Source organism: Oreochromis niloticus, linkage group LG23 (assembly GCF_001858045.2).
Source record: "Oreochromis niloticus isolate F11D_XX linkage group LG23, O_niloticus_UMD_NMBU, whole genome shotgun sequence".
Taxonomy (NCBI): domain Eukaryota; kingdom Metazoa; phylum Chordata; class Actinopteri; order Cichliformes; family Cichlidae; genus Oreochromis; species Oreochromis niloticus.
The window spans coordinates 38,083,741-38,105,637 of NC_031986.2; the positions used below are offsets into that span (position 1 = coordinate 38,083,741).

Sequence of the window (21,897 nt, forward strand, 5' to 3'; positions counted from 1 at the left end):
TTGATGTGATCACGTGACCTCCACACATCTTAGTCTCCAATGTAAAAATTATGTGTATTATTATGTGTATTAATTATGTGACAAATTTAATAAATCCGCTTTTCCTTCCACCAGCATGGCAGCTCCCCTTAATGGCACCGAATGCAATTACTCAATCACCCCGTCTTCCCTCCGAATCATTTGTACCCTACTTGTGTGCAGTTAATTTTAGGCAAAGATAACCACCACAATTGCCAACTCCTATAAAAATGATCCATAACCTTGAGATGAAGCATGCCTTACATTTCTTTCTCACTTTCTCTTGTTTGTATTCAGTTTTGCCTCGCCCTGCTGGGATCTATGAATGCTGATCTTTCTCTGTGATGTGTTTTTTAGGTGGTTTCAACAGGGGCAAAATCCCCACACCAATTCCCAGGACTGGCTCTTCTGTGGTGGATACTGGAACAGGGCCTACAGCCAGCTGCCGGACATTTATTAAAGGACTTTCTCTGCACAAAGCATGAACTGTTTTTATTGGAAAATTACAAGACCAAGCAATTTGAAAAAAGTGTACTTAAACAGTGTGGCCTTAATCTACTTTATGAAGGTGAAGCTGTGCAGAAAATGTTTGACAGTATAGCATTTGCATTGATTTAGAGACCAGAGTTTTTTCTTTAAAATGGACTTTTAGCACAGTGGATAGGGTTTGTGATTTTTACTGTCCACCTGTCTTCTTTTAAATGTTCATAATAGTGTTTTGTCTCCAGTTGTATATCTGTATATACTTTCCATAAATCCAACCATCAGTGACCTCATCATGTTATTTACATTCGCTCTGGACTCGCATTACACTCAAAAACCCACTACTCGTCTAATGTGGATTGTGATTATTTTCTCCTGTATTTTACTTTGTGAAGGAAAAAAGATACCAGAACAAAACCTACTGTATATTTTCTGTATTAGTCTCAACCTTATAAAGATACTTTAAGAACTGACTAATATGATTCTTTTATTATTTGTTTTTATATTTTTCTGACTACTGAATCCATAGATTGATATAAACCATGAGCAAAGCCTTAGTGATGGCAGTTTGGCCACTGTGATGGCATTTCGAGCCAGAATATCCATATTTAGACATGAGAGCGAAGTGGTAAGTTATCAGCTAATTCTTGCAAGCTTATTGAGCAACTGACTGAGCATAGACAACAGACTAACATAAAAAAAAGAAATTTACTCAGAATTTGACTCAGCAAAAATTAAGATTTTGGGGGGGGATGGGCCACAAATACAGTGCGGTCCAGTTCAGTGTTTCAACTTGAGCAGAGATGAAACTTTCTACAGTGATGGTCCACAGCCACCTGTAAATAAAGTGGACACACACATCTAATGCTAGGCCTCAACAGAATCTAAATAGATGGATATTTAATAAATCACACCCCCATACGGTTACTTTAAGGGGGAAATTAAATGTTGAGGATAGAACTGTCTTTTCTACGAGTCTGTAAACATGTTTATAGCTGTTGTAAAATTAGGCACTTTATTGGGTGTGACTCACTTTCTCTTTTTTTGAGGCAGCCAAGTGACCATTAGGCAAATTTTGGCATTTCCACATTGGCGGAGCTTAAGGACCATTCACACAGGAAGTAACTATCAGTAAATAGTAAACAGACTGGTTCTTATATAGCACTTTTCTCCTCTAATTCACACAAGCACTTTTTCTATGCTTAAGTGCTTTCTATCTAAGATTCACACACATTCATACTCTGATGGATGCGGGCTAACGCCAAGGATATTTGACTGGAGCAGCCAGGGATCAAACTGCAATCTTCCAATTAGCAGATGACCTGCTCAACCTCCTGAACTACAGCCACCCCATAGACCACAGCAATTTGATGACATCCAGCAACTTTAAGGGGCAAAAAAACCACTGACAACGCAAACTGGGTGGGTCCCAATACTAGAACTGTACTATACTAATTCACAATGAACTGTTATTTGTTAAAAGTCATCTGTTGCCTATATAATAATCTATTTGTAATCCTAATTGATTAGTCATTTAATGCTGCCTGCTTGGATGTGAAGTAATTTACATATTGCACATTTAGAATAATTTATGACTATTTCTTAGTCATTTAAAATATTCTGTCACTCATTTAATGACCTCTATGAGTCACTTCTAATTAGCCAACCATTTAAAGTAAACTTTCACATGCATATTGATGAACTGCAAATATATCAAAATATACTTACATTTATATTTATATCTGTTATACATAATTGTAATTGACTGCAGTGTTTAGTATCATTTAAAATAATCTGCTGTACATTTATTGTTATTACTTTTTATGACATCTCACTTATTTTAAACGTAGAGCAGATTATTAGACATTTAAAGTGATTTTATTCATATTTGTTCGTAATAAAAGTATAACTACACTATAAATAATAACTCTATATATTTTCTTCTGTACTTAGTTACCCACTCTCTATGTGTGTGAATTGTATAGTAATATAAAGGGCAAAAATAAAATTAAACAAAAAAGACAAACTTCATTTCATATGACTTGAGCAGCTTTACGGTGCACTTCAATTACAGGGCAGAATACAGTCTGTGTGTGCTAACTACCACTACTGCTATAAACAGGAAACAAAAAGCAATGTGTGGGGGGAAAAATCCAGCCATGTCATTCACTTGAACCTTGACACCTTCAAGTTCTTGGTAATGTTTTGCTGCCATCACCAGCTGAGAGTAAATGTGAACTAACAGCTCACATTACATGAAGGGAAGCACTCCATCTAATGGTCAAATGTAGGGCAGAATTAAGGCTATTAGTATGAGTAAGGTGCGTGTGTATGTAATATTTACCTTAATTTTAAACACGGGGAATGAACTGCTGCTGTTTCTTATGGATTCTGTCTGTTGCTATACTGATTAATAAAGTTTTGTGTTAATGTTGAGATAAATATATCAGATGTTTAAAATTCATTCATCTATTTTCTTCACTGTATGGAAGTCAGGGTCATGGTAATGCTGGAGCCTATCGCAGGTGTCATAGGGTGAGAGGTGTGTTACACCGTGGACAGATCACAAATCTGTCCCAGAGCTAACGCAGAGAGATGAACATCAATTCACACTCACACCTGCAGCCAATTTAGAATGACCAGTTAACATAACATGGATGTCTTTGGACTGTGTGAGGAAGCCAAAGTACCTGGCGAGAACCCACACAGACATGAGGAGAGCATGCAAACTCCACAGGGAACAGCCACGGAGTCTGCTGGATTCAAACGCAACACCTTCTTGCTGTGAGGCGGGGTGATTAGCGCAGCTGATAGATGGGGTGGATTTGTTTAAAATCCACTGCTAAATTTATGGCAAATATTGCTGTTGTGCTATTAGATGGTGTTATGGCTGCATTGAACTGAGTCTCTATCAGTTTTCTCACCTTATCAGTGTTCTGTGTGGTAATAAAACTAGACCGTAACAGGTTTTCAGCTTCAGGGTGACTGTTTTAATATCAATGTGTCTGGAGTAGTGTAGGGAGAGTAGAAAATAAGCTTGCAGGTGATTTACAACTCGCTATCATGAGTTTGGCGTCATTGCTTTGTAATGAGCAAAGGTCAGGAAAACATTCCCGTGGTGGAAAAACAGGAACTGAAGCTTAGAGAAATACAATTCCGTTAGATTGGAAAAATTGTTGCTTGATTTCAGCCTAACTAGGTTCTCTATTCCCATCCCTGTTTGCAATGATATATTTCATTAGTTTGCAGGGCATCTGTTGATGCTCACAGGACCGACCACCCTGGAGGCTTTCTCAAATGCAACCGGCTTTCCATTAAGCTTCACATTTCGCAAGCAGCCCACAAAAGGTGAAGGCACAGGGGCTCCATTTTGATTTGTTGTCCCTAATTCAGGAAAGGAAAAAGCACAAAGAGATTCGGATCAGATTATAAGACAAAAAGCTGATACTCTCTGAAAGATATAATGCCCAGCGGTTCATGGATTTACCCCCAATGTGAAGTGATTCCAGGGCCGTTGAATATGACGTGGATTTGGGGCCTGCTTTCTCCTTGGACACGGAGTCAACCACTAGTTGGATTGCGTTCTTTTTTTTGGAGACTGAGAAACAACAATAACAGCAGAATTTTAAAAGCACAACTATCGACATGTGACTCACGTTCTTGAATGTTTTTAATACAAGATGTCCCACCTGTAACCTCATGAAATTTTCCATCACAGAGGCTTTTACGAGGTGTTACTGAGACACTAACAGCTCCATAACCATCATTTACTTTGACGCCCACCTGGTAAAACATAACATATTTTGTCATCTCATGCAGCTTTTCTTTTGAATTGCTACCCAATTAGCTGTCACAGGAGCGAGAGGTTTTACCTTGTTTTCCATTAAGAACACATTAAGGCTGGTCTTATCACTTTGAACGTGCAAGAGAAGACCTGTGAGGTGTTGAGGGCGCAGCTTGAAGGACAACAAAAAGTGCGAGCCAACGGTGAAGTAGTTATCTAGAATAGAAATGTTCTTTATGAGGTGCGGATGATTGAAACACATCAGCAGCATCAAGATTTTTGAAATACAAGGCCAAACCTAAGACGATGTGACCGCCACCAAAGTATGCCCCTTCCTCTGCAAGCTCGTCAAAGCACGGTAAGGCTTTGTGGCTCACCTCAGCTGCACCAACAAATACATCATTCATTTTGAATTCCCTTATACAGCTGATAACACTGTCTGTGGGAATGTTGGGTCCCTGATAAAGGACAAGAAGAGAAAAGAGAAGCCGGTCAGTGTGCAAACAAAAAGATGTGGGAAAATATTTGCCATAGCTTGAGTCTGATACAGACTTTAGTGTTTTTGCTTTTTGTATCAGCACCCAGATACACAGGGTTGTGCAGGTCTAAAGATGATCCCTCATTGTTTGGTAAGCGGCCATCAGTCACACGGATCCCATCAACCAGAAGATGAAAAGTGCTGTTCTCCACGCTGAACTCAACCTGCGCACACGCAAACAGACAAACTCAGCCATCCACAGAATATAACTTCATCATCACTGTGATACGATTGTGATATGACACACAGATATGAGAAAATAATTACTGCATTTTCCCCCTGCATATTAAGAGTTATGTCCTGATTGTTTATGCTGCAAAAAAGATCAAGACAATCATTATTGATGGTTTAAACTCTTAAACTCTGCTTTTCTAACCAGGAGAGTGATCTGTCTGGTAGAAATACATGCACTTTGTAAATTCTACAAATTTGTGCATATGAAGCCAGACAGCTAAACTACTAAATTTAGATGTATTCTAAGTTGTGCATAAAATAAATAAAAATGATAAAAGTGATTTAGGAATTAGTTGTTCCTCCTGCTTTACGTTTATGCTCCAACACACTTTCAAAAATCAGTTCCATTATATAATTGCCCACTATGTCATAATTTTTTTTATGTATTTTTTATATTTTGTATATATATATTTCTTGTTAGTGGTGTTTGAATTCCCATTGGAAGCTTTCTGATATCAGTAATTTTATTTTTTGCACCATTTAAATCCTTAACGCTTCATTTTGGCACTGCCCGTTGTTTAGGGAAATAAAAACATTTACTTTTGAGAAGATTAATATATATTTTCTCTGCCTGTGAGACACTCAGGAACAACAAAAACAAAATGTTTTTTTGTTAATTTTGTCATCCAATCAAAGCTTAATTGGTGCTGCTGTAAGAACAAAACAAAAACAAAAGTGTGAGGACTGGATTAAAGGTTATATTTGTTTGTTCTAATGAAATATACTGCCCAGCTGCCAAAAGTAGTAATATTAGTTATTGTTTTTCTTTATTATTTTATTTTTTTTATTTATTTTGTTTATTCTTTTTAGTTTTGGCTACCTTTTCTGTTCCATTGATCTCCTCTTTAGAGATATCATCTCCTCCCTCATGTTTCTTAGTGTTTGCCTTTTGCCTGTGTTTCTTTTGCTTCTTTGTTCAATCCGATTAGTCTGACTTGCATTTTGCTGGTTTTTTAGTTTTCTACTTTTATCCTACTGCTGATAAAATCTAGGTGAGATAAGCAACCGAAATTCCCATATATCTGCAACTGTTCCTTTGAAATCAGGAGTCCAATGTTTGGAGCTTTGCTGCTTTTATCACTTAATATTGGTAATGAGACTTGGTTACAAACTCTATGCCAGTTGCCATCATTGCTCTTCTCCTTGTGCTGGATGATTCTGTTTTGACCAAGTGACATCTTGATCTTGCCGTTGGCCACGTACAGAGCCAGGAGGGGGACGGCTCCTTCTCCTGCGACATGGAGGATGAGCCCTTTGGACGATTTGGTATTGATATCAAGAGAGAAGTGAGGCCTGAGACACATGAGAACAAGAACAAAGTCCCTTTAAATGTTTATGAATGAATACACAGCTGGATAAATGTTTGACAAGGCACTCGAAAGGTTACCCAACCAAACCAGTCATGGAAAATGCCATTATAATTTTCATGTTTTAGTATTTTACCTATAATTAAGGTTTTCTTGTGGAAGGTTGTAACTGACCCAGCTGTCTTTCTCATAGAGTTGGTATGCTCTCTGGGGTCTACATTGACTGCCAGCTGGAGTCTTAATCTGACACACAGCAGAAAAATGACTGCTGTTACTATGTCATTATCCAAGCAATAAAAGAGCAGCAATAGGGGTGCTGAAAAAAAAAATAATAGTTTGATGTGCTTACAAGGTTGTGTGTCTGGGGTCTTTTCATTGTGGAGTGCGGTGGGGGAGGCTGACTGCACTGACCGAAGATAATGTCTCCAGTTTGCGATAATGAGCTTAGATCAGCAGGTAAAATACTCGGCCTGTGTGAAATGAGGAGATTTTGTTACATCAAAATTGAATCATGTTATTGTAATAAACAGATATATATATATTGTGAGATATATCATAAAGCAACTGAAAGAATGTATAACAAACCTGCTTGTATAAATATTAGCAATGCAGCCTTTGAATTTTCCTCTTTGCATGCTGATTTGGTCTGAATGTGCCGGACTCACATTTACATTGTCAATGCTTAGCAGCAGCCTGAGAAAATCACGACAACATTAGCGACGTGCTGATTTTAAATTTTAATTGCAATAAAATCCAGGTATCAGCAAAAAGCTGACAGATCTTACCCTGATGGCTTCCCCACTGCAGAAACGTAATGCCAGACTCCATCACTATACCTTTCATTTGACCTCAGGGTATAATTAAAACTATGAAAAACCACAAAGCCATCATCCAGGGACAACTGGAGATTGTGGACAGGTTCGGAGCCCTGCAGTGAGAGTACTACTAAAGCCATCTTGATCTTTTCCTTTTGATTTTCTTTTAAATCAAAAACTGTGGCACACAAGATTTACCTGAGAGCCGCTCTTCAGAACAACGCCTCGCTTGCCTGTGCTCCTGAAGCCTAACGAGAATCTCACTGGCTGTTCATCCCAGGCAAACAGAGAATCGACAGAAAGAGACGAATTCAATGTAGCTGCACGAACACCCTATACACAAGCCAGAAACACACTAGTATTAGACCCCTGTGTCTACAGGCTATTCATTTAGTGCTTTAAAGCTAGACAGTGATTGACTTTTGAAATAGGAAATGTCACATTTTTCCACCTACAAATGAAAAGTTAACTTTTTAAGTAATAAAGTGCACTATTGTTGAAGTTGAATACACTGCTATAGCCTTAATGAGTAACCACTGGCAACTAATTTAAGCCCGTGACAGTTATATTATTTTAATATGAATGTAAGAAACAAACTGCTGCTACAGTCTTTTTTCCCCCGGTATTTCCAGGTAGGTGTGATAGCTAATATTGGCCACATCATGCTACTGACTTCATGATTATTCTTCACAATAACGATTGGTTCATCATGGTTCACGGATTTGTTAAGTGAGGGGTGTCTCTGACTGGAAAACTGTGATAAGGGTTTGTCAATCACAAGGTACCGTGCTGTGAACCGCCTCAATTAAACATCAATTTTACACTTAATGGGGCCATAATTTTCAAAAAGAACACGCTGCTCTATTACATAAGACACAATGTTAATAAGGCAACAATTTGATGGGGTACTGAGATCTAAAAGTGAGAAATAAGTACATTTGTACAAGCAGGTACAAACACACTAACGAGGAGTTTTCCTCCTGCTGTGCATTAGAAACTATGCACATTTGAAGCACCACTGCACAGGCATCAGTTCTCATACTTAGATAGATACTTAATTGGGCCATAATTTAAAAAAGGAACACTCTGCGTTATTATATAAGACACAAAGTTATCAAAACAACAAGTTCTTGAAGTGCTAAAATGAAGTGAGAAGTAGGTACAATTTCTCATAAACTTTTTTAAAGTCTGACTAAGAAGTATTACACCCCTGCTGTGCATTAGAAACCAGGCAGGTGTCGTGCACTTCTGCACTGGCTTCACTACTCAGACTCTGCGGTTAAGTCCATCTTTTATTTAAAAAAAAAAAAAAAAGTTTCAAAAAGTCTATCCTCTGATCATCTGAGAGAAATTTTAATGCAGATTTGTGAACATATTTGTGGTAAATTACCAGTAAGGAGAGTGGACATCCACTGCTGACACCTATTGTCCTGTTGTACTCGACAATCTCAGCATCTGCTTTCAGGTGATCCACGCATCCCCTGAGCGGTGCAGCTGTGATGTTGTGTCTGAGATTCAGAGCCAGACAGGCCCGTAGAAAAGGTCAGTTTGATTAGCTGTTACTGTTTTCTTCTAGACTACTCAACACACACATTGGCACTGGCATTTATATGTCATATAGTAATGGTCATGAGAGTGGTTTGATTTTTTTGTAAGTCTTTCAGTGGGGAATTATGTGTTTCCCTCCCAGAGGAAGTTGAGTTTGACATGATTTTAAAAGCATCATGTGTTGCATTACCTCTCTCTGAGCTCTGCTGGAAGACCCCCAATGTAATAACTCATGTAGTCTGTTTGAATGTGATCTGTGGAGACCGTTTTTGGTCCATACTGGACAATGAATTTGTCTGCAATAGCAATTGCAAACTGTGTGTCCTGAAACAGGAAGCATATGCTTAGTAAGGCATGAATTTAACAAAAAGACTTTCAAGTTTTTTAAAGTAACCAATTGTTGTTCTTACAAACAGAGACACTCTTTCAGGACTCTGAAGTCTAATCTCTCTGTCAGCTTGTTGACCTTGTAGCACAAGGAAGCCCCTCTCCACAAACACACAGAAAAAGGACTCCTAAAACAGAAGAAACACATCGATTTTAATTCTTTTTTTAGTTAAACATGCAGTTATACAAGTGCTTCAAGCGTCTATTCAAAAATTTAAATCATACATTGTTTCCAATGTAGAATAACAAGGCATTTGTTTCTCGGCTGTTTATGTGAAATCTGAACAGTCGCCTCTTTTTCCAGTCAGGATCCTTTATGAACGCCATGCGGTAACCTCTTCCTTCATAATAATCAGACAACAGATCCTGAGGAATCCTAAACAAATAATTTAATCATTATTTGACCTTTTCTAGTCAACACAATGTCCAACCTCTATTTTTAATCTTTTGTTTTATGCTTACTTCACAGTGTGCTGTTTTGCATCCATATTGACAGCATGTTTGAAGTTAAAAAGGCAGACAGGATTATCATTCAGGTAGGAGAGTTTTATGGCTCCTCTGTACTTGGGGTAACGCAGCTCCACTGGAGGCTATGAGAACAAAAAAGGACTGAAAATTGGACTGAAAAAGTGAACATGTCATTTACTAATGCAAATGATTTTGTTGAGTACACTCCTGTTCTCTAGGGCTCAGAAGCTCTAAGCTATTTTTCATTAACCCATTCCTACAAAAGGATGATGATAGACTGTGATAGGGACTTTGTATTTCAGGTCTTTACAAAAAGTACTTTTCTCACTCTAAATTGTTCAATTTCAGTCTCTGAATAAGACTGTTGTATGTCATTTGTGCAGTCTATGGAACCCTATTTCCACAAAAAATATATATTGTCATATATACTATAAAAAAAGAAGTTATAATTATTAAGTTACAGTTATCACTATAACCATAGCCAAATCAAATCCATATCAAAATTGGGAGATCATGGCTTCCATCAAAACACTTCTTTCAGCATCAAATAAATTCCAAATAGTTTTCAAAGAAAACTCAGAAAATCATGCAATACATTGAGTTACCCCATGAGTCAAAATCTTGACAATAAACAATACAATAAACCTTTTTCCGTACTTTTTTCTTTACTTCTTCCACCCATCAAGTCAACTGAAGCTGTGTGTGATGGAAACTAGTTTTTATATGTTAGCTTTTCCTTCATTTAAAACCCATTATCTTTGGCTAAACAAATGAAAGACACAGTTTAGGCTTATGTCTAAACTTTCTGTGTGCTTGCTTGTGTGTTATACAAAAGGTATCATTGCTATTGCAATGTTTACAATTTCACACAAGCTTATTAAATGAGTTTGAATTGGCTTCAAGTCGTCTTTCTACTCGCTACCCTTTTAAACACTATATATTTGCAGGCAGGATGAAATGAAAGCAGAGACTTATTACAGTGAAGTAATCGGGATAGCCCCCCACGTAGAAAACGACACTGCCTGGATCCAAGTCGAAGACGCCTGTCATTGTGTTTGGGAGGTTACGTTTAGGAGGGAGACTGACGGGCTCCTTTGATGTGAAGTTCTGTGTGACGTTCACTTCAGCGTCCTGGTAAACCCTGCAGGAATTGTTGGCACGAAGATAAGAAACATGTTGGTGACATCATGTAAACTTTCAGCTAGCAAATCCATGTTCATTTTGAAATACACTTCTACCATATGTACTCAGTACCTGTGGAAGATAACTCTGTTAAAGTCTGAGGAGTTCACGCTTCCGAGTGTTATTTGGCTGGTTTCTACCTCATGAACCACTCCACCTAACTTATAGACACAAACCAACACAGTGTTTCTGATAGCCATTCCAATGTAGTCTCCAGAAGCCTAGAAATGTAATAAAAGAAACGTAAGGTATATTAAAAAAAAAGAAAGAAAGACAAAAACTACATCATGCTTCCTGTGTAGGCCGGTATGCACACTCACATTCTTGCTACCCAGGTAGAAAACGAACAGGTTGTCATCTCTGTGTTCATCCTGGTGTCGTTTTCGTCTCACATCAGACTTAGACGGGGTTTTGTGATGGCGATTGAGGAGAAGATCGACAGCTGTAAACGCTTTAATGTCCTCAAGGTTTCTTGGAGGGTGAAGCTCAATGTGGCTCTTTCCATTGAAAGTGGTGCCAAGAGGGAGCTGTGATAAGAGACGGTAGAAATTGTGTGTGTCATAAAAACAGATGATTTATGTGTTTTTTAAAAATAGACTATTTGTATTCATACATTTATTCTTTTATTTTTACAAATTAGGGGTAATGGAAACAAGGTTGCACTACTTTGAGTTCTATTTTTGGTCCACCAACTCAAGTAGAATTTCTTTTTTTTTTTGGTATTTCCAACGTGAATGTTTGCATCAGAGTCACTAAATGAAGCAGCTTCCCACATGTAAATAATTGTAATGTCATCATCCAAGTAGTAATTCTAGCTGGTAAAATCTGTTTATTTCTGAAAGGTCAGACTCAGCAAGAAAACCCAGATATCATAGGTCATCCAAAATCTGTTCCTGGAAAAAGAAAATGTAACCAAGTGTATTAGCTTTTTGACTCAGCACCAGTATTTAAGGCCATATTGTGTTCAGCAGATTATCTAAAACTTCCTGAGAGCAGTCGCATGTAGCTGACCCTGTAACCTGGTTGATCCTCCAGACAACAGATAAGGGTCTGGGATGTACATATACAACTTCTGGGAAAACTTAATTTTCCATAGCTGGCAGCCTTGTTACTCCTAATCAGAAGGGGAAAATACTTTCAGCTTTGTCTATGAATCAAGCCAAAATACAATCCAGCTATCATGCCCTGTCCTCCTTTCACAAAAAACAAGGAAAATACTGAAGATAATGTCTGCACACTCCAAGGCCAAATGAACTGTCTTTGGATAGTGCTTACATAGCACTTAATATATAATGTGTTAATTTGAAATGGCCTTAAGCAATATATTAGTACTTTTGAGAGTTTATAATGACTCTTTTATATTGTCAATGCTGATCACTCATCTGTCCTTATATTACTTGATCTCACTGTTGCATTTGATACAGTGAATCATGAAATATTAATTTCCTATCTTCAGCAGTGTAGTGATATCAATGGCACTGCTCCAAACTGATTAAAGTCATATGTGATTAACGGTTCTTTTTCCATTAGGATTTGTTCTAAAGCGTCCACTTTGACCCATGGAGTACCACAAGGGTCCATTTAGGGCCCTATTCTGTTTTACATACTGTTACATACTGACCATATTTTAAAAAGCATAATATTGCCTTGCTCAGAAATCAGACACAGACTCTTCAGCCAGTTCCTTATAATGTTGTTTACTTGAGGATAAAATTCACCCTCACTGAGAATAAAAGTGAAATCCTGGTCTAGTTCACTATCAGGTAGCTCACTTCACAAATATTACTGCATTTCTCAGATCTCTGAGATTTCTGAGATTTCTTAGGCTTCATACCTAAATGTCATGTAAAGAAACCTGGTGTAAATTATGATTCCTCTCTGAAATTAAAGACAGATTAAATCTGTCATTAAAGCTAGTTTCTTTTAATTAAGACTTTTAATGAAAGTCAAACCTCTTCTTTACTTTATTAACCTTTAATAACATTTCATCATGTCCAGGCTGGATTACTGCTGTTCTTTATATACCAGATTAAGTAAGGCATTATTACAGTTGCATTTAGCCTAAAATGCTAGACTCCTAATTGGTGGATGAAACATGATCATGGCTATCTGGCTACCTCTGGAGTATAGGAATCATTTTAAAATAATTTTGTATCATTATGCTCCTTGCTGGATACATAGATGACTTGTTACTTTTGCCAGGTAGCTGGTCCAAAATTCTAGAACAGCCTCATCCTTCAGATCAGGTCGTGTGCCTCACTAACAGTTTTCATATCTTAACTAAAACCTCACTTCTTCTCTTCAGTCTTTTTAGTTCTGACTTTCAACTGTGTCTTTCTGTAAACAGGATAACATATCTTTGATTATTTCTAATTATGTTTTTAAGTTTGCTTGAAATACTTGCTTTAGTCTTATTGCTTTGTAATTTTTATAATTATGTTTTCCTAATTGTTGTATCGATTGTTGTGCAGCACTTTTGTCAGTGTCTGCTGTGCTTAGATGTGTGAAATAAATGAACGGCCCTTGACTTGAACAGTAAACTGCAAACATAACAAAATATCTGTCTTGGTAATAACAAGTAACACCTTACATCAACAATTATTAAAAAATAGTAAATATCTTGTAATTAGATCAAAAGTTTGTATTATTATTTTTGCTCATATTGTTAATACTCCTGTTTGAGTTACTTCTTGTTTTATTGAATAATATTTTCTTTGTGATCGTTAATAACATCCTGCTTCCCTCTATTTTCTGTGCCACTTTTATTCAGCTAGTTAATCACTCGCCCCAGCATATGTGTCCCCTGTTGTTCATTTTTCTGTCGCCAGATGGTCTTTTAATGTCTTGGAGTCAAGCATTTAATTTAATGCAATTTTTCTATCATGATTTTACTGATTTATTTTTTGTATTCATTTTTATTATTTTAAAGTTTTTATTAGTTTTTCTTCAAGTCCATGATGGATTTTTTTTAGTCTGTTTTTTAATTTCAATTTTGTGTATTTGTTTGGCCTTCCTGAGGTATTTGATTTTCTTGCATTGCATTTATTAATGAATGCAATATACTGTGAATTTTTTTACATTTTGGCAGTGCCAATTTCTCAACTTATAAAGGATAAGAAAAAAAGGAAATAAATGTTATCTTTAATCACATCTTTTGCTTCATATCAGCCTGTTTTGAGTTTTTGCCTAACCCTGCACCTGAGTGTGCATCACTTCTTGCCTGATAATAAATATCTGGATTTGGGACCTCTCTCCTGAAAGAAAAACTCACTAATTACATTCGCTGATAGTTATATTTATGCTAGTAAGGTAACTTTGGAAGTTGTAGATTTTAATAGAATTATCATAAAAAATAACAAAGCATTTAGTCAAAAGTAATTAAATAATTGTGAACATCAGTACAACTTTAGTTGCACTTGCACTCACCTAAGTAATTATGTATGCATTACAAAGCATTTAGAAACAGCTTAAGTTTCTAATGATACTTAAGCTGTAAGTAGCATTAAGCAATAACGATATTCAGGGATTCAAAAAATATTATTATTGTGATATATCAGCTGTTTTTCAGACATAAACAAATTTCCCAAACATTTTCTTATGCATGGTTCTTTATAATTAAAATTAATAGCTAATAACAGCTGCTAATATCAGACCACCAATAAATCTCTAATTTTAAAAAGTGACATAATCAACTTTATATTAGCAATCCAAACAATATTTACAGAGCAGTTTATGAAGCCAATATTAGCCATTAAATTATAAAAAAAAAACATATCTGGTCTAGGTCTACAAAGAATTTGGTACACTTCTTAAAATGTCATGTGTACAACTTTCTCTATCATCAGTTGCAATTGTTTCTTATCACCTATTATACAGTATATAGTTTAGAATTAATTTCTATTAAATAAACTTCTGAAAAAGTGAGTAAGAAAAAGTAAGAAATTATTATATAGCGACCTAATAAATATGTTTATTTATTAAAATATCATTTTTCATTGTTAAGCCCAAAGTCACTATTTAAGATCACATAAATCTCATTTACCTAGTTTGTATTTACTCAGAGAGCTAGGATAACCAGTAATAAGAATGAAACAGCAGCACAAGGAAACTGGCAGCTGCCATCATGATGTGCTACAGAATAATGATTCTCACAAATGTTAAATGCCAGAATCTTTCCCATCACTAGTTTCCCACAGATGTGCAATGACCGTGACATAATTTCTCAACTTTGTCCAACCTTTGTCACACTAAACGCAGCTGCTGCACACAGGAGTGCTATCAGAATGTTGAGTCTAAACTAAAACAGTGCTTTGACTCAGAAAAAGAGAATAGAAAATTTGAAGATAACTGCAAAGAACCATGAAGCTGTGGAAAACTGCAGGCACAGGCGACAGCTTCATAAGGTCCCTTCTGCAAGCTACACATTTCATATCCACGCTGTGAGGCTGTTCCAGCTTTAAATCAAATCTGACAAGTCAATTAAGAAAAAAATAGGAAAGATGAAATTAAAAAGAAAACGTTACCCTATTAACAAAGTTTCTTGTCTCCTCTATTATGTCCTTGATTCTCTGGATGCTTTCTGTCATGTTTGGGTGAGGTGACATCTTCCTACCAAGAGCCTTGACTTCTGCGAGCTTGTCACTCATCACAGGGAATGCTTTGTCGAAGCTTTTTACTTAAACAGATAAAATAACAACACATAAAACCTTTAAATGACTGTATTTTAACTGCAAAAACATGTTTAAGGAATTTAAGAGGTAAGTCAGGAGAATGTGGTGTGAAATGTAAAGGTTGGATGGTGAGTTGCACACCATCCAACACTTACCAGCCTGGTCTGCATCTGTCAACATGTCATTTATATTCACACTGATATTGGTTAAAGTTATTCTTCCCACTTCCTCGCTGATATTTCTCAGTCTCTCTTTCACATTGCTGACTGTAGCGTTAGCATCAGAAGCAGCAGTTTTCACAGACCCTATCAGTGCCACTGTGTCACCTGAAATAAAAGATAAAAAAATATATGCAGATACAATAACTAATTTGACATTTATTTTCTGATCTGCATCGATTCCAAGTGCTCTACAAACCTCTTTTGATCTTTTTGAGTTTGTCACTGATGGATGAGGTGGCGATTCTCAGTGATCTTCTTTTTTTCTTTTGTTTATTTACACGATTCCTGTGAGCGTTTACTGTACGTGACACCGCTGTTCAAAAGAAATTAGAAAACCTTTTCATTTCGCACAATCAAACTCAATATATTTGTCTTGATATTTGTTTTGATTTTACAGACTTTTAAGGTGACTTTGAGTGTCTCTGGTTTCCCTCCATAGATGAGTTGAATTATCTTTCAGCTGTTCAGACCTGCTGATCAGACCTTTCTTCTTCACATCCTAATTTATCATTCAAATATTACATTAATATTTTCTATAAACACGTAGATTTTTAATAACTCTTACTAACAGCACTGACGTTACCTTTAAGGTTTGATCAGCAGCCCTTTTGGACTCCTTTGCTGCCTTCTCAGCCATTTCTACTGCCTTAATGATGCTGTCATAGGCCCCTATACCCAGGAGGCTGACCAGTGAAGTGCTGTTAGTAGCTGTATGAAGCACTCTGTAACAAAATCCAAGATGGTGTATTATGTTAAACAAGAAACAGGGCCCAATCTAATCTAAATCTGCCTTGCTTCTTTATTTGTTCTTGTGATTCACACTCACTGTTGTAATTCTGTTGCCATTCTTTTGAGCTCCTTTGCATGCTCCTCTGCCTGGGCTATAGCTTCCACCTCTGCTATTATGAAACTGTTGTTTAACTGCTGAAAGTGTTCCAGCTTGGCACCATCCAACTGAGCTGCTTGCTTCTCAAATTCCTGCAATTTAAACAGTAAACTTTAATGCAAAGTCCAATACTTTTGAGAAGTTATAAAAAGCTGCTTCTTACTTTTTTAACTTCCTTAAGTATTGACAAGATGTCAGAAATGTTCTTTAGCAGATCTTTAGTCATTTCAGTCACAGGATGGAGAGTGCTTTGTTCTTTATCCAGCTGAGCTTTAAGATGCTGGAAAAAGAGGAAAGATAAAACAGTGTGTCATCAGAAATGTATGACATGGCCAATGACAGCTTTATTTCCCATTACCTGCAGATGCTGTAGGGCAGTACGACTCTTGAGGTTAAGACCCCTTGCTCTGTCGACTCTGTCCTCTGCATCCAACAGCAGCTCGCCCAACTCTCTCACAGCAGAATCTGAGGCCATGACAGAGTCTCCACTCTGAATCAGGATGAGTTGTTTCATTTCTGCAGCAGCTATCATGTCGTTGCTGATGAGTTCTAACACTGAAGAGAGTATGCAAAATTTAGATATCAGAGTTATTTGATATTGGCCACAGAATGTCTTCTAACTTTAATTTCAACAATTATATTTTCATTAATTATGAAACTATTAATCTGCAGTGGTGTTTCTGAAATGGTTTGGCTGATTGTTCATGTCCTCTGTTCTGTTTAAAGATCTGAGACGCATCCTGCCACTACAGTTAGGTCCATATATATTTGGACACTGACACAAGGTTTTACCTGTTTGCTGAAACATATTCCAATTATAGTTACATCATGGACTTGGACATTATGTGTAGACTCAGCTTTCATTTGAGGGTATCCACATTCAAATCAGATGAAGGTGTGGGCAGTTCCTTCGTACTGTCATTATCAACTAAACAGATAAAAGGCCTGGACTTAATTTGAGGTGTGGTGCTTGCATTTGGAAGATTTTCCTGTGAAGATGCAGTCAGAGGAGCTCTCCATATCTTTTTGTTCAACCTACTGAACGAAAGCCAAAAGCCTGCACTTCAACTGCATCTGAGTTGTTTTATTGGAAATCATTGTTGTAAAGTACAGAACTAAAATTAGAAAAAAGTTGTCTCTGTCCAAATATTTATGGACCTAACTGTATATCTGCCACATATTTGTGTTTGCTCTGGTTCAATAAATGGCAAGAGCCTGGGTCACATACACTATGGGAGTCAAAACTATCTCCACATCCAGACTATTTGATTTGCACACACAGATTAATCTTGCTGCCAGTCAGTCAAGAGTGGAGGATTAAAGTGAGAATCACTCCAAATGTGGAAGTATAGGTCAAACCAAGGAAGTATACTGGGCCTGATGTTTTCAGGAAAATAATTCTGCTATCTGAGCATAGATGGATGTATCGACCCATTCAGTATAAAGGTACATGCCGGCTACTTAGCCTAGCATAAATACTGTAAACAAGAGGAAGAAGAGAACATCTATAGTGTGTAAAGTAATCACCTTTTAGTTATTGGTGGGTATTTGTTCCTATTTCCATTTGATTTCAGCAGATATGCTGCAGTTTCATATTTAGCAAACGGACATGCCAGTTGGTTATTTCTTAAAATGTCAATTAAATCTTTATACAATCATTTTTATATAAAACATTGGTGAATTCTCAACTGGTGAAAGTGGGTTGGTCTTTGTGGAATAATTTAACATGAAACACAATGTTTCTATTTAAAATACTAAATGCCAGTGTGTCCATTTTCAGCCCCACTCTCTCTCCTTATAAGCGTACTTTAATCTCTATGCTCAAGGAAAAAAGATCTCTAACATTTATGTGCCTTCTCCTGCTCGCTGCCTGCTTTGTCCCTCTGAGCAATGCAGCCTCTCTTTCTCATTTCCTGCATGATGCGCTGAGCTTCTTCCATCATCCTGCCTTTGTCCTTTTCAGAGAGAGAAACTGAATCTTCAGGTTTCGCCTCAGTTAGCTGCTTTATCAGATCTGACAAGAGGAGAGACAGTGCTGTTAAATGATATAGCTGAGCCTGATGCCCACTTTGACATAACAGGTAATTTAGTTTCCTTAACAAGTGTCACAAAGTCTTTGGCAAGAGAGGCAGGAAAGATCTGCTTGTAGCTGATATCACTGAGCAGAAATTATTAAAGTTCGGAATACTCCAACTCCACACTGATAAGACCACAAATATTTACATATTTCAGAGATATACCTTGTATTGTTGTGAGAAGAGCTCCTGTTTTAGATAGATCTTCTGCCTTTAACTTCGTTTCATTTGCAGACTCCAAGGTCTTCTTCAAATATGATGCAATGTCAAGGTTCTGGTAAAATTTTGGAAAATATTTAAATATATTTAATAATAAGCCAACATAAAGAGCTGGGAAAGCTCCCTGTGGGTTCTCTGTCTTTCATTCTATTTGAGTATCCTCTGGTATTCTAATATGAGTTTGCATTTACAATTAAAAAGGAAAAAATTATCAGTCTAAACTCTTGGCTGAGTTACATTTTGATTAGCATGGGAAAATTCACTCCAGGTACCTCATCACTCAGTTGAGACAAGTCATATCTGTCAGCAGCCACATCTGCTTCCAGCTGTTCAACCTTTGGATCCAGGAGTCTCACAGCAGTACTGTGCCTCCCCATCTGTACCTAAGAAACATTAGATAAGAAGTACTTTGAACTTGGAGAAATGTTGCTGCATGATCTGAAAACGACTGCTTTTCCTCAAATCCTTTAATATTCACAAGGGCAGTGTAAACACCTATTCCCTCTGTGAATCGCTACCTTTGCTTCAGATATGTTAACCTCCAGGTTGTTCAGAGTAGATCGTGATACAGGACTATGACTGATGTTCTGCAGCTGCTGTTTCAGCCAAAACAGATCATCATCCATCTTCTCTGAGTCCACCAGCAAAGTGTAAGTACAGCTGTCACACTCTGCTGGTAAAGGCAAGATGAAATACAGTGAGTCTTAGTTTTATAGGTCAAAACATGACTGCTAGATGAACTTACAACACAGACTCACCATGACAGTGATCCCCGCAGTTACTATTACCAGATGTGATGCACTCTGTTGATAGGAAAAAATGGTAAAGTTGGATCTCATCACATGAAGGCCACTTTAGCTGTCATATTAGCCCATGTATGCAAATCCATATATGGATATACAGGCTATATATAAAATCTAAAATATACAGTAAGCATAAGTAAGTTATAGGAAATCAAACAAACAACAAACAACCAAAAATACATAAATAAATAAATACCATTTCATTTAAAATATATATATACAATAATATAAATTTTATGTATTAAATAACTAAAATTACATCAAGAACATGTAATTAAATTAGATGCTGAGGAGCATGCCCCGAGAAATATGAGAAGAATTGAAAGCAGACCTTCATTAAAGCAAAATAAATTGTAACCAGACACTCTGCACCCATGGAGGTCATGTCTAGTGTCTCACAGCTCAATGACTACAGACACCGTCCTTCAGCAATGTTTTCACTCTATGTTACTGATGGGTGATTTCCTCAGCTACCTGTATTTGTAGACTATACATTACAGATGCATTGCAAAGTGAACCTGGAGAAAACATCGGTGCACTTCTGGCAAAAAGGGATTGAGATCTTTTTTTCTCAATGAGTAATTATCTATTTATTCATTACTTATAATTTATTTCTTTATTGCATAAATAGTCACCTCCGGTCAGAGAATCACACGGGTTCAAACCATTCTTCTTGCAGTTGCAGGGCTTGCACATGCCCCCCTGCACCATGGGATTGCCATAATAACCAAATGCACATCTTAAAAGGGGGGGGGGGAAACATGAGAAGAGTAAATAAGTTTGAGGACTGGGGCTTTTGCTGCATAGATGAAGATGCAAATGATGTATGGTTACCTCTCACATCTGACTCCACTGTAACCACGTTTACACAAACATTCCACCACTCCTGAGCCAACATCGAGGCAGGCCAATGCAAAACTAAAACAAACAGTGAAGGTCTTTATATTCATGCAAAACAAGCGAAAGGAAAACTGTGCAGGCAGAGTAGGACATAATCAGATACTGACTTGTTCTCTGTAAAGGGACATGGACAGGCACGACAGGTTCTGTTCACTGGATCTCCAAAATAACCCTCCTTGCAACGCTCACAGCGATCTCCTGTAGTGTCGAACTGACATTTCTAGAGGCCAGTTAGATCAAACAAACAAAAGGAACATGGTTTCCATCTGACCCAGCAGCGTGACTACAAATGCTACATCACTGACATCTGCTACAATATTGTTTCTCAGCAGCAGAGACATCACTTGTATCTGAGTAATTATTGTCTTTTTGTGTGTGCATGTGTGAGTCAGCACCCACCACACAGTTCCCTGTACGCTCATCACACTCATCGGAGAGCCCGTTGCAGCTGCATGGCACACACTGGCCCCTGTTCGGTCCGGCCCACTCTCTGTAGAAGCCAGAGCTGCACTTCTGTAATGACACAGCGAGATGAACAGTCGGCTATGGGGCAATTAACATAATGAAAAACTCCAAGGGTGCTTGACCTACTTTAAAGTAATGCATTACCACAAAGTAATCATTATACAAGGTGTAAATGCAGTTCCTGCTGTAGTATTTGCTGTAAAGTGGTGTGCGACATAGAGATACATATTGAAGAGCATGTGCATGTTGGATATGAGTCTGCTCAAGGTTATTATATCCAAGTAAAGGTCTGGTGACTTAGGACTGAGCTTAGGATATCTGGCACAAAACAAAACTCATGTCTGATAGCGACTGCATAAGAGTTAATAGTAGCTTTATATCCTCAGATCTGAAAAACTGAGTCACTAAGATTTCTTGACCTTGTTTTCACTCACTGCACATAATGTAATAACAAACAGTAGTATAAAAAATAAGAAGGAAAAACACAGTGAGCAACAGATAAGCCAAAAAGCAGCTGCATTACCTGAGTGACAGCACCTGCTGTCTGGTTGCTGAAGGAAGGATCACAGAACGTTTTCCTGCTGTGCTGCTTCTGACGGATCTGAGTGCGTCTGTCATGCCAACACTTTGGATATTTCTGAGCAGAGGGACAACTTGGAGCAAAGCAGAGCAAAAACAACGGTGCTGCAATGCAAAGCCAAGAAGCAGCCCACTGCATTATAAGCCTTTCAATGAGCCCTGTGAGTGTAGGAAAAAAATCCTCCCTGCTAGGAGGGAGCTTCGACTGCACCTTGGAGCTTTTTTTATGAGAGAGTTGCAGAAAAGCTGGATTGTATAAGTGACTGAGAGTGTAACTATATGTGTGACTTAGGACAGTTAAGATCAAAGTTCAGT

General features: G+C 37.4%; 2 protein-coding genes across 6 annotated transcripts in view; one reads left to right on the forward strand and one right to left on the reverse strand.

The window, feature by feature from the left end:
• osbpl1a (oxysterol binding protein-like 1A) overlaps nucleotides 1–974 on the forward strand; it is a 32,399-nt gene extending 31,425 nt beyond the window's left edge. For all 4 annotated transcript variants that reach the window (XM_019351848.2, XM_019351847.2, XM_019351849.2 and 1 more), the window contains one exon: nucleotides 376–974. In XM_019351848.2, coding sequence (XP_019207393.1) covers nucleotides 376–478 — 103 coding nt within the window. In that variant the 3' untranslated portion in view covers nucleotides 479–974. The remainder of the gene's footprint in view (nucleotides 1–375) is intronic.
• On the reverse strand, nucleotides 692–21,853 carry lama3 (laminin, alpha 3). 2 transcript variants are annotated; one of them, XM_025903152.1, is made up of 38 exons: nucleotides 21,527–21,853; nucleotides 20,938–21,081; nucleotides 20,646–20,758; nucleotides 20,473–20,556; nucleotides 20,274–20,377; nucleotides 19,594–19,638; nucleotides 19,354–19,508; nucleotides 19,108–19,218; nucleotides 18,782–18,890; nucleotides 18,385–18,555; nucleotides 16,900–17,096; nucleotides 16,705–16,821; nucleotides 16,482–16,633; nucleotides 16,239–16,377; nucleotides 16,055–16,154; nucleotides 15,852–15,968; nucleotides 15,590–15,760; nucleotides 15,288–15,439; nucleotides 11,085–11,291; nucleotides 10,837–10,985; nucleotides 10,561–10,723; nucleotides 9,577–9,704; nucleotides 9,340–9,490; nucleotides 9,138–9,242; nucleotides 8,918–9,051; nucleotides 8,570–8,687; nucleotides 7,378–7,512; nucleotides 7,150–7,292; nucleotides 6,950–7,057; nucleotides 6,714–6,834; nucleotides 6,501–6,607; nucleotides 6,170–6,350; nucleotides 4,838–4,987; nucleotides 4,584–4,743; nucleotides 4,374–4,501; nucleotides 4,191–4,284; nucleotides 3,989–4,099; nucleotides 692–3,885 (listed from the first exon to the last, which is right to left on the reverse strand). In XM_025903152.1, the coding sequence occupies exons 1-38, from the start codon at nucleotides 21,719–21,721 to the stop codon at nucleotides 3,740–3,742; spliced, it is 5,115 nt and encodes a 1,704-aa protein (XP_025758937.1). In that variant the 5' UTR covers nucleotides 21,722–21,853; the 3' UTR covers nucleotides 692–3,739. The 2 variants fall into 2 exon arrangements, with proteins under 2 accessions (XP_025758937.1, XP_005479284.1); XM_005479227.4 differs by having other exon boundaries at nucleotides 20,938–21,051; nucleotides 21,527–21,852.
• Between the last annotated feature and the right edge of the window lie 44 nt (nucleotides 21,854–21,897).

Bases quoted from the DNA above. Each gene is read 5' to 3' on its own strand.
- lama3 (XM_025903152.1), bottom strand. From the start codon at position 21,721: ATGCAGTGGGCTGCTTCTTGGCTTTGCATTGCAGCACCGTTGTTTTTG. The intron at 20,557-20,645 runs GTCAGTATCTGA...TGTTTGTTTTAG, and splicing joins TGTCCCTTTACAGAGAACAA to TTTTGCATTGGCCTGCCTCG. The intron at 15,761-15,851 runs GTTTGTAGAGCA...CTTTTATTTCAG, and splicing joins ACTCAAAAAGATCAAAAGAG to GTGACACAGTGGCACTGATA.